General features: G+C 39.2%; 1 protein-coding gene across 2 annotated transcripts; it reads left to right on the forward strand.

Moving 5' to 3' along the window:
- The first annotated feature begins 5178 nt into the window (after positions 1 to 5178).
- Positions 5179 to 12331, forward strand: spartb (spartin b). Of its 2 annotated transcripts, none has more exons than XM_072392128.1 (7): positions 5179 to 5991; positions 7169 to 7366; positions 9369 to 9525; positions 9634 to 9828; positions 9927 to 10085; positions 10804 to 10894; positions 11702 to 12331. In XM_072392128.1, exons 1-7 carry the CDS (start codon positions 5179 to 5181, stop codon positions 11904 to 11906), a joined length of 1818 nt encoding a protein of 605 aa, XP_072248229.1. In that variant the 3' UTR covers positions 11907 to 12331. The 2 variants fall into 2 exon arrangements, with proteins under 2 accessions (XP_072248229.1, XP_072248230.1); XM_072392129.1 differs by having other exon boundaries at positions 11035 to 11798.
- Positions 12332 to 13332: the final 1001 nt, after the last annotated feature.

A 13332-nucleotide genomic window follows, 5' to 3' on the forward strand; every position in this document is an offset into this window, starting at 1 on the left:
TTTGCTTTCATTGAAATGTTGTTGATATCCCAGTCCAGGTTGCATCATTACCACCTGGTTCTGTGTGTAGTTATAACAATATTAATTAGTTAATTATGTATTAATTAAATATGTGTATCTGTTTATTTATGAACAGGAAACAATTACACAGTTAATGACAACACATACTGTATGTTCTTTTTTTTTCCAAGGGGCTATCCCAAAGTACACAAAGTACACAAATGCAAAATATGTCCTGCAGATGTCTTTCATGACCTTTTAGACATTGATCAGTTTTAATGCAAACATCTTAACAGACATTAGAACATCATAACACTGATCAGTGAACCTAAAGATCCCCGTCACAATTTATGGCATCTGAGCTACCCGTCCTGTGCTTTCAAGATGAGACAAAAAAAGAGAAGCTTTTGATATTAGTCCACAAGCTGGACCTAATTTCTACAGATGATAGCTCTTGCTGTAATCCAAAAGTCTAACCCATACCCTACTCTAGTTTCAAAGGAAATTCAAACATAAAACTGTATCATCGGGTAACATGATCATCACTCACTTTCTAACATAATGGTTTCCTAGAACGAAGACTACAATGTTGTCATACTACATACAAGCAGTCATGAAACAACCATCATATATGTTTGATATATGAAGTAAGGTTGACAATAGAATCTTACAGGAATGGATTATTGACATAGATATATCCAAAGCTGAAATAAGGAAGCAAGTACAAAACAAGAATGAACCATTTACTGACTGTATGTTTTAATCTCTGTAGTGATTAAAGTATAGACCGAGAGTAGGAAAATGTGAGGTCAGCCAAAATTAAGCTGAGGCAAAACAGTTTTATGAACATTTTGAAGATACCAAATGAGCAATATAAAAGCTAATAGTAGCTGTGTGGAAGGATCCAAAGAGCAGCTTCATTACAGTCTCATGGCTGGATTCTGCTAAAGTGTTTCATAAATAAATTACCAACATTACAGATATTAATTAGATCTTTATCTATAATTTGCACATTAGAATTGATGAGGAAATAACAAAATTGAAACTCCATAACAAATTCAAATAAAAATACTTGAAGAATTGAGCATCAGCGATTTACCACCTGCATATAATTTGAAAGCTGGCTGTGTTATCCATCCTCATTTATTATTGTGTTGTCACCTCTTTCAGTAGCACATGAGTCTAAAAACATTCACATCTGCATACTAAAAGAATTAAAACAAGCTGCTTTAGCTGAAATGAAATCTTAATGTGGTTAGTTTGTATGGCGCAACTGTTCATGAAGAACAGTAGCTGAACAGCAGGAACAACAACAGACTAAAAGGTCAAAGTAGCTCTCCCGCTGCCTCAGGCTTTTACTCAGAGCAGCTAAAATCATATCTAATGGCTGTCCTAAATACTCACATTGATCTTTTTTCCCTTTTTATCTATTGTACAAACACTATATTACTATGACCAAAACCATGTGTATCTTTCAATAAATTTAAAAGAGATTAATCTCCCAAAAGTGAGACGGGCACATATGATGCTCACATGTGAGCCAACAGTGAGAATAGTGGATATGTATTACCAGCTTGTTTAACTTACAGACATTAGCTGTTGTTCAGTTCAGCATGAGGAAATGTAAATTTAGCTTCCTTGGGTAGATTCAGCTGGTAAAATAATCAAAACTATGGCGATATGTAATGTGTTTGCAGTGTACTAAAGTCATCACTAATGCATGCACTTCCATGCATGAAAATATGTACAATGATCACATGTAACAATGAGATGCATACGCAACTTTGCACTGTGCATGCAACAGCTGAATAACTAAATGCACATATATTCAGAGTGATGCCTATTATTTACTTATTTTTTTAAAAGGTGCAAAGGACAGAATCTGGTGTTGTACAGATTGGTGATGGTACTACAAAATCTATCGCGATGTCTATATTTTAAAGAGTTCAGATTGTTCTGAGAAAAATGTTATGCAATGAAAAAGATGTTAATGGGTTTGAAACAGTTAAACAGGATATGGAAGTGAACTAAAGCCTCACTGTATTAGCTCCACATGTGTGAAGAGCGTGTCCAGTCTGGTCCCAGCACAGTGGTATCTGTTCATGATGAATGTTGGGAATCTGTCAAACTGGAGACTAAATGACACTGCTGTTTATCATATGCCTGTCTTCAGGCTCACAGCAACTATCACAGAAGAATCTGGTGGCAGTCAGAAGAACAAAACATTGATTTCTAAAGTACTGTAGTTTATCAATCATGGTGATCTGCACAACTGACTTTTCATGACGTAGCCAGTTTGTCTGATGACCATGTGTTTTAAAATAGGCAATTTAATGACCAGTAGTTGGACATCTATAGTATTCTACCAGCCAAATTATTTCTATGCTTTGGCAAAAATAATCAAATGATGAAGGATGTAAAAGGTTTTGATTAATGTCAACTCATAGCAAGTCCACTTCTCATTGGATGTATCCTTTTAAGATAGGATTTGGTGCCCTCTGCAGATCATAGTCCTGAGTGCAGTCAGTGTCCTTGCAAGCCTTACACAATCATAATGTTGTAAACTTCTTAGCTCACACGAGCAGTAGATTAAACTACTTTATTTGTGTCCAGTGTGACCCGTGTTGATTCTACTTTACTTGTTTGTGTGATCACAAATGTAAACCATATCCCAAAGATCCTGTCTGCTGTAAGAAATTTCACATCATCAAACAACCATACTGTATTTTCAGCTTGTCTCGTAATGATTCAGTCCTGGTGAGCACGTTGTTTACTCTGCTACTACTGTGGGTGGCCAATACATAGGGGAAGCTCCCATGGTGTATCTAAGTAGTCATGTCCTGAACATTAATCAGACTAGTGTTGAGTCTTCCCCAGAAATCCTGTGGGAAAACAACCCTCTCAACAGCTGTGCTGCCTGTGTCAGCAAAATCCTTCAATAAAAGTTTTAGGAATGTCTCCGAGGGTATTATTCAAACGTTTTTATCTTTTTAAATTCCTTATTGATTCTACACAATGTTGAATATATTAAAGAATGCTAACATTAGTTTATTCTTTAAACATTTTGGGAAGGAAGTGGAATCTTATCTGATAGATTAAGTTGAAAATATGCTGTATATTTCCTCATGGCTTTGTCTGTTTACGTTTACACACACACACACGTATATATATTTGTATACCAGCTTGACAAATTTGATTGCTAAACTGAAATCGAATTTTAACAAAACAACAACAAAAAAAATCTATAAAATAATCATAACAAGCATATTAATGTTGTGTTTTATTGTACTGTAATACCTTCTCACATTGTGATATGTATAAAATAATTACTATAAAACATATAACATGCTAATTTCCGTTAAGCTCAGTGTTAGGGGTGCATTTTGAAAGTACTTCCCAGAAATCCTCGTTTTTTTATGTATTCTTCCACAGTGGCTTGACCAATAGAGTTCACTACAGTTACGCACTGTAACCACAAGGGGGCAGACATGCTGACACTGGCACCGATAAACGGTTTTAGGAATTTAATAAGCGTATTACTTAATTGCACATCCAAACTGTGTCATTTCCATGTATATCACTATGAATCACATAGTAATATTTGAATTTGATTGATATAAGTAAAGGACATTGATCAGTCACTTATGGTATGGCGTGGAAACAATCACCTCACTTTGCATTGTGGATTCCTGGACCAGGACTAAGAATATAGGAATAAGACAAAACACTGTCTTCATCACAGGAAAAGAGGTGGAAGTGGTAGAGGAATAGATACCCTGGGATTTATCTGAATAGCAGACTGGACTGGAAATTCAGCATTGAGGCTGTCTATAACAAGGGCTGTACATAACAGAATGTACTTCTTAAGGAAGTGTAGGTCCTTCAATGTCTGTACCGAGATGTTGCATATATTCTATAAATCTGTGGTGGAGAGGTGCAATCTACTTTGCAGCCATCTGTTGGGGCAGCAGCATCAAAGTCTGCACTCAAAGAAACTATACAAACAATAATGCTGCACAAATTAATGAACACAAAGAACAACATTGCCCACCCACTCCATAACCATAAAACAATGACTTGTGATCAGTTTGAGGCTTCTTTGGCTAAGACGCAGGAGGTCATTCCTGGCTGCAGATATAACAATACATAATGACAGCTCAGAAGGAAACATGACATAAAATGCTGCGACAGTATAATTTCGTCTTGGTATAAATATAGCTGGTGCAATTTACCTAAATGACAAGCAGATGGCAGTGAAACTCTCGATATTTCAATATCCTTCGCTGAGCAGTTATAGTAGAAATTTAAACGCCTCTTTGCTGCCCTCTTGTGGGCATATTCTCAAATTGTAATAATCGCCATGATAGGTTATAGGGTATATTCGTACTTCCTGTGCCCTTTCAAAATATAGGTAAACACACGCTTGCGGCTGATGTACAATTGTAATGATCTCATCGATTCTTCCTGTGACGATTTTTTTTACTTTGACAGGTCTACAGTATGTGCTTTCACGTCAACAGACAGCCCTCTACATTTTATACTCGTGTAACAGTGCATCTAATTAACTTCGTCAGCCGGTGTGGTTTTGAAATTAACGTTATCCAGTGACCGGAAGAAACGTTTTCTACAAGACAGCTAACTGCCAATTGAGCTGTTCTTCGGAGTTTTTTTACTCACGGAGGTAAGCGTTGATACTGTTAGCAAATAAGGAAGCTAGTGCTAACCTGTACGTCTCTATTACTAATGACAATGACTATAATGGCATGTTAAAAGACTTATTAATGTTAGTAATGTTGTTTACGTATGCTGGTAAAATAAATCGGCGTAATAGTCAGCCTTGTGTGTACAGAGAAGTCAGCTGTTACAGGCTTGTGTTCTACCACAAGATTAGCTTGTTTTAGCCCACTTTAGTGATCAGATAACCCATTTAACATAACTAGAATCAATTAGCTAACTTATCCTTTAAAGAGGCTCTCCGTTTGTTACACGCCAGACCTTTGGCTTCTTGTTGTTCAGGAGGCGACGTAGTGAATTGTAGGTAACCTGTACCCTAACATATTTTTTTAGAAGTGTGACGAGTTCCGATTATGGTGAAATGGTGTCCTTTATTTGTTGCCATATTGTTATAATTATTAAGATAAAGATAATTTGCTAATTTGAAGTACTGTTTCAGAGGGAATGGAGAAGGCTAAACAAGAGGCATTTGATAATGCAAGACTTCAAGTGATCAAAGATGGTTATCAGAGGGCTTTTGAGTGCATCAATAAAGGACTCACAGCAGATGAAGCTGGAGATAAGATACAGGCCCTGGAGCTCTACAAGCAAGGCCGAAAACACCTTCTCCGGGCCATCAGTGTGCCGTCACGGGGAGAGGAGTGTAATGGCAGCTCCTGGGAATCAGCACGACAGATGCAGGAGAAGATGCAGGAGACTCTGAATAACATCACCACTCGCCTCGCCATACTGGAGACCAGCTCTGACCTTGATGTGGAGGCTGCACAGAGCTCTAGCAGTGTGTCTGACCGTGGCGTTACAGACATGTCTGCAGAAGGTCTCTATCCAGTGCTGCCTATCAAAGAGAAGCCAGAAAGGCCAGCTCAACCAAAATTACTTGCTGCTAATAACCAGCCAGTGGGAGCTGTAGGAGGCATGGCTGCAAACCTTCAGGCCTTGGCTCCAGCTGAACAGCCTCCAGCTTACTCTCCTCAGGCAGCTGATGGCCACCTGTCTATCTCTTATGGAACAGATTCCGGGGAGATGTCATTAGTCGGGGATGAGTTCTACAGCAATACGTCTAACGCGACATCATCTCCCCAGAGTATGAGTGAAGAGGGTGAAGAGCTTCTGTACATTCCACATGGTGTTCAAATATTCTTTGTCACACCCGAGGGGCAAGTTAGCGCTCCATCATACCCGGGCTACTTGCGGATGGTGAAGTTCACCAGTGATCGGTCTGAGACGATGCCTGATCGACCTCCAGCATTTCTTCAGGTAAAGTAGAAAAGTTCTTCACATGAACCACATTCCTGCAGGTAGTTAGAAACAATGATAAGCCACTCTTGTGCCTGTATAATGCAATAAGCACAAGTTAAGTGTCATCACTGCAGTGCCCCAAACTGTTTTCAGTCTATCTTGTGCCCTTTAACCAGATTTTGTAAGATTATTTGTTGATCATGTCAAGATCTCTTCAACTGTGGGGGGAGATTGACTTGTTAATGATCAATATCCTCACCCTGCGGAGACAGTCATGTGAGAGTTGTTTATCAAGAGCCTTAATCCCAGAGGCTATGATGTCATCTGGGAGGGAATGCTAGATCAGGGTTTAAGTCTGGCTCAGAGTTAGAGAAAATAGATCCTGAGTCATTATTCCTTTTATCTAATCAAACTTCATGCAGGAAATCAACGTAAACTTGGGCAACATCTTAAGATTTTTTCTGAATAACGTAGTTGCACCAACCTACCTGTTCTTAACGTATCACTAAAAGTAACCCAGAAGGGATACTGCTGTTACAATTGCTATTGTTGGTAGTGGCGTCTTTCAAGTAAAAGATTCACCAGGAATTTGAGTTTTTTGGAATTTTCTTGCTAGATATTTTTGCTTTTAAGTGATGAAGGAAATGAGAAGCAACAACAAATCAAACACCATGTTGCTAGTGTACAGTTTGTCAGATCTTTGACCCTCTAGATTGCTTTGTAAACATGGACAATGTATGCAAAGCCCACAACCAAGGATAAGTAACTAATTGAAGCTATGTAAACATATCTCTTGTTGATTCTAAATGAACTCCTTATCAAATCTCTTTTTTTGCAATGCTTTGCCCTGCTGCTGTCCTCAGTGACACTGGTGGGTCATGAGACTGAAATTCAACTCTGCATTGGGGAATTTCCCAGGTGTTACTGCCAATTGGTGACATCTGATTCACGAGTTCAAGTAATTGTATAAACCCAATTGAGACTGCTGTGCTCTGTAATCCTGTTAGACTTGCAGCAGTCAGAGGGTGTCTGTGTCCCCTGGGTTGTCTTCTGTAAGATGTCTTATAAATTAGCTCATCGTTGTATAGCAGAAATTTAAAGCAAATGCCCATAATCCCGCCGTCCCTCCCACCATCACTGTTCCCTTTCTTTTTTTTCCCAGGTGTTTCCTTAACTATGGTTTGCCTCCTGACAGGTCTGTGACTGGCTCTACCCTCTCATGGCCATGAACTCTCCGGTATTGCTGTGCAACACTGGAGTGTTTATGTTTCCGGACATGATGGCGCCTACTCCAGGGTATTATGTGGGAGTGGTGCTGTCCTCGGAGCTTCCTGCAGCAGAAAAAGAGCTTTTTCAGGAGCTGTTGTCTCAGATGACAGATCTCAGGATTCAGGTTGGTGCAGCCATGCAGTTAAGTTTAAAAAAAAAAAAACACAACAAGCTGTAACAGTCTTTGGTAAAAATGGCCAAATGGGGATAATATATTTCAATACATTTAGATCAGTAACACCTGTTATATGTAGCTTTATGCCATTCATTGTCATTTCACCGACTACATGCTGAGACTGATATTTTGGGCAATATATTTCCACTGTTCTAAGTCACCAAACAATAGTTGCACAATGCTTTTTGGCAAATGCTTTTGTGCCTCTGGACTGGGGAGAACAGAGAGCTATTTTAAGAAATTGCCACTGAACTTGGAGCACTGTGCAATGTACCATACATTTAAAATCATCACTTTGTAAATTTCCAGTCATTACTCTGATCATTCTTTCATATTCAAACCTTTGATCTGAGCTTCAGCCGCTAATGTTGGACCTGCATAAACCCGTTGTCCACACAGGAAGCGAATCGTCAGCAATGAGGGGTTGGATCATTTTTCTGGCAACTGTAAACACAATTCTCCTTAAATTCAATATTATTTTTTTTTTTTTTCGAAAGTAATATCGCATGATGGCATTCACCCAAGAAAGACCAGGATATGGATTTTGGTCCATATCGTGCGATATCAGCCTTAAGATAAAATCAAAATTAGGAACAAGCTGTTGGAAAGTTGGAAGTACAGCAGAGAAAGAGGTATGGTTGAAATCTCCAGAAATGGTCATGAATACATTTGGATGTTGTGCTTGTAGCCTGGCAACAACTGAGCTAATGACATCACATGTAGTGTCAGACACTGGTTCAGTATCTACCAAAATAACACCAGTGAAGTCATTCAGGAGACGACATATCAAACTTATAGCAAACGTCTTTCCTTCACTTTTGCACCTCTGTCTGCATTCTCAATCTGCCTGTATGTCCTGCCAGGTGGAGGCATTGGAGTTCAGACTTTGTTCCTGCAGACATGTCCAGCACCTAATCCTGCTTTCCTGATGTTTCCATTGTGTCACATTTATCTAAATGAAGAAATATCCTTGCATTGTGTTGCACTCCTGCATGTCTCCTCTTCAAATTATTGGGATTTTAGTCATTTGTTGGGCTTTGGAAAGCTCAGTCTGCTGCTCCCACACGAAAACAACTCTTCCACTGGCTGAGTTACTCATCAGAAGTTACTCATCATACTCGGTTTTAAAAAAAGAAAAAAGTGAAAGCTTTAAATGGATGCCAAACTAGTTAATGTGTTTGCTTGTGATTCCACTGCTATTTTGCAGTCCCCAACACTCTAATTACACTAATTATTCTGCTGGCATAGAAGAATCAGAGGAATGATACATTTCAAACTTCTGATGGGAAGCTGCTGCATACATGAAACAGAGAGACTGCAAACTGAAGAGAATTCCAAATTTCTGTTGTCTCAGCCTGGCATGAAATGCCTGCTGCTGTCTACTTCTGATCTGGCACCCTTCCCATGTTACCCCTGCCTCAGCATTGTGGGGATTTGACACTGGCAGGTGAGTAGAATTAATCAGCTATAATGCTCTTATCTGCAGCACATAGAACAACCTCCAGAGTCTTAGCTGAAAGACAAGTGTCAGTTGAGTGTTGATGGAGGAAGAGATGCTGGTTCAGAGCGAAGCCAGACAAGGTCGTTTTTAACAATGGAGTCAGGCTAGATATCTTTTCTGATGGAAGTTGTACCCTGTCAGAAAGTAAGCACTTTTATATTGGTTTTCATTTTTTGGGTCAAGTCGAAATTTTGGGTTATCGGCTCAAAGCTTTCTGACTGTGCAGAGCTTCTAAAATGGCAGTCTGTTTGGGGCAAACAACTGGTCCATTGTAATTATTAGAACATAATGAGAGCAGCTATTGTGTGGCCTGAGAGGTTACTTTGGAACGAGGGTCAAGACTGAGATGTGTACAGCATTCACAAAGTGACTGAAAAGTTGTCCTTTGGACTGCAAATCGTTTGTATTTTCAGCCCACATTTTCTGATATCTATGTGTTTGTATGGTCAGGCTCCAGATGAAGCTGCAGACGCCATTAATCTCAGTCAGAAGGTGTCTATCGCTGCACCTGAGGAGACCACACCTGAGGAGACCACATCAGCGGCGACTGAGGAGGAGAAATCTCTGCCTGAATGGAGTGAAAAGGTGGCAAATGGGATCTTGACAGGTGTGTCTTTAAATTTGAATAACCCAATGCTTCTGTTACTAAGTCATTACATCACTCATAAATATAGGTCAGCAATCCAGACTGTCTAACCCTGTGTGATCTTGTCAGGTGCTTCCTGGCTAAGCTGGGGTCTGGTGAAAGGTGCTGAGTACACGGGCAAGGCCATTCACAAAGGTGCATCTAAGCTCAGAGAACACATCACTCCCGAGGACAAGCCCACCCAAGTCAGCCCTGCAGTCTCTAAAAGTCTCCATGTAGCCAAGCAAGCAACTGGTGGAGCCGTCAAAGTCAGCCAGTTTCTAGGTGACTTAAGTCTTTTTCAGTCTGCATGTTGTACTGATCTTGTGTGATGACAGGATTTTGCAGTGGACCTCTAACTGAGTAGTGCTGTGTCACTGCAGTGGATGGGGTGTGTACTGTCGCTGGCTGCGTAGGCCGAGAGTTGGCTCCCCATGTTAAAAAACATGGAGGTAAGCTGATTCCAGAGTCCATGAAGAAAGACAAAGATGGGCGTTCCAATATTGATGGAGCAATGGTGGTTGCTGCCAGTGGAGTGCAAGGTAGAGTTGAATTGTGCTTTATGTTCACTGATTGTGTTAGAATGTATCTATTTTTTTTGTTCGGTGGTTCAAAGCACAACTATTGAGTTGTAGTAGTTAGTTTAAATGTGGCATGATACAGTATTATTTCTTTGTTTTCTTGTGGCTGTCGGCAGTTGTTCAGGAATACACTGTGGAGCTCAATCACAGCCTATTTGCACCAAATAAGTCATAAAAAACGAAAGCCATGCTACTAAAGTAAGTAAATTAAATGCAACGTAGCATGTTTGCATTGTTAAACAACCTGGGAAGCTGTTGATAATAAAGTTTAAATTCAAAAGCAAGTCAGTTCCCTTTCACTTTGCCGGACTTTATTGGAAGTGCTTCTAAACTGATGCCATAACATTGACTGTATAGAGATTATGTATATGACGTCTTGCTGTGAAACTGCCTTAAGCATGTATTCTGTCTAAAGTTCAGCAGGTGGTGACTGCTGTGGTGTGTTTATAGAAGAAGTCTGCTTATACAGAAGGGATTTCCATTAATCACTCTTCTATGTCGACACACCAGAATGAAAAGAAAATCGACCAAATCTGAAAATATTTGGAGCAAACTTCAAATGTTTATTCCCTTTCTGCACATGTTTCACATGCAGAATAGAACTGTTATTGTTCCTCTGAGGTTGTCATGGTTGGCTAACATCTAAAACTCATCAAAAAGAAAACTTGCATTTGTCCAGGATTTGCAACTATGTGGACCGGTTTGGAAGTAGCTGCTAAGGACATCACTACAAGTGTTGCAGCAGAGACGGTCACCACCATAAAACACAAGTAAGTCTGTATTAAAGTACTCGTCCCCACCAGTGTCACAGCTTGCTAGACTGCTTTTTGATGTGTGTTGCAAATGACCTCTTGCACTATTTAAGCACAATAAAACACTTACTTGTATTCCTCTTCAATTTGCTTTGCAGATATAGGGGTCTACAAAACATCTTTGACACATCTAATGAGAAAAAGTGAAATATTTCCTAATTGTACACGACTGTTTAACCCATCACATCACCACTAATCACAGAAATGACATGTGCCCCTTACTTTGCTTTTGCACAAGGTTCCCTTGAGTCCTACGCTGCATCACTTCACCTTTATTCCTTTTATACTAATTCACATCCTGATGTTGCTTTCACTGATTTACAAAATAATTTCTAATGAAAATCTCACAATAGATAATGTTACTGTCCTGCCTGCCTTAAACATCTTCTTCTTCTCTATAAGTTGGAGGTATTTGGCCTTTATGGGATGTCAGTTTCATGGTCCTCATTATGACTTGATAGAGTTTTTACATCTATGTGAAGAGAAGCCTTATTTTGTCTTTAATTCATCAGTTATTCATCTTTTTCTGTAGGAAATTTGGCCAGGCTGATGGCCTGTTCAACCGTTAATTGGTTTCTAAATTGAATTTCTAAATTTAAATTCAGATCGTGGCAGACAGACATGTCTTTATTCCAAATTATGCACCTGCATGGTTGTAATCCTCACATGGAAATTTCAGCATGACATCTTTGCAATCCTTGCACTGCATATTAATTAATTTTCCTACCCCTTGCTCTGACCTCTCACCCAATCTGACTGATGAAGGTATGGAGCAGCTGCAGGACAAGCCACAGACCATGCTGTCAATTCTGCCATTAATGTCGGTATCACTGCCTTCAATATTGACAACCTGGGGATCAAAGCTGTGGTGAAAAGGACTGGAAAACAAACAGCGCAGGCCATTTTGGAAGACTACAAGCTTCAGGAAAAACCAGAAAATGGAAAGCAAGTGGAGAAATTGGAGAAATAGTTGGTAGTGTCCTGCCTCATTACCTCAACGATGCCTTAACCCTTTTGAAAGTTTAGTAATCAAAGAAATCTATATTTAATATTATTTATAAAACATATTCTATATTTACAAGGTAACTACTGTGATGTGGATATCTTATAGTTTGATAATGCTCTTAAGCACTTTAATTTTTATGTAATTGACAGTTGATAGACCTTAAGGTGGAACAATAACAGATGATATAACTCAGACCATAACACTGAGAACATTGACACGCTGTATGAGATGCAGATATTATCATTTAACTTGAGGATAAGAGTTTAACTCCGCTGTTTGTATTTACAAAGCATCGAGTAGTTTCTGAGGACCCATAATCTCTGTGAAGTTTCTCCAGGTATGTTTGAATGAATTATGAAATAAATGTGTCTAATTATCTTCATATATAATTCAAATGTTTGAGATGAAATACCGTCAGCTATACTGTTTGAAATGTTATCCCTGCGCCTCTGTGTCTTCAAATCTCAAATTATACTTCAATATCATAACAGTCTGGACAAACTCAAGCTGTAAAATCTGAACATACTCTTGTTACCAGAGCTTGATTATGGAGCACTCCTGTATGACAGAGTCAATCCAATTTAAATGCTGCATGTTACTTTAGTTATTAAAGTAACATAATTTTGTATTTATTTTTTCCTGTAAGAGATGAATAGAGCTTTTAAAGAATGAGAAACTGAAAGTTTGATGCTTAATATGCTTTAAATGTTTCAAACTAATACCTCCACCTTGTGGCTGGATGTGTGCAACATGTTCGTTACCACAGAATATATGGTGAGACTCATCTCTATAAGCCCACTTTGTCTTAATGGAAATAAAGATTTACAAGTCTCACCTCCAAAAAAACCCCAACAAGTTACAACATATGAATAAGAAAAATAAAACTGATAGACATGACCGTGTCATTTAAACCATATCTTTCCTTGAAGGAGTCATCAGACAACAAATCAAATGTTGAAACTGACTGGGTGTCAAAGGAACATTTAGGAAGGGGATTCATCTATGAGAAAGTATGTGGTGAAACGTTTAAACACCGGGCCTGAGCTGATTTAAAATGGGATCGGGCAAAGGGAAATTGGTCTATTGTCTGATATCCATCCATTGTCTATACCCGCTTAATCCAACTGTCGGGTCGCGGGGGGCTGGAGCCTATCCCAGCGGTGATCGGGCGAGAGGCGGGGTACACCCTGGACAGGGTCCATCACAGTCTGAGTCTGATATCAGATTGTGAAATTCTCTTTGGAAATTATGGATGCTTAGGAAGAAAAAGGGGGCAACCAACTTTGTTTTTGAGCGATTGCACTTCAAAAAAACCATCATCTGCGATTTTGTGGGGGTGTAGTAGGCACATTGTAAAGGAACACTGAAACCATTAATGCTGAAGGATAAA

This window comes from Leuresthes tenuis, unplaced genomic scaffold (genome assembly GCF_036924035.1).
Source record: "Leuresthes tenuis unplaced genomic scaffold, fLeuTen1.0.hap1 SCAF_9, whole genome shotgun sequence".
NCBI lineage: Eukaryota > Metazoa > Chordata > Actinopteri > Atheriniformes > Atherinopsidae > Leuresthes > Leuresthes tenuis.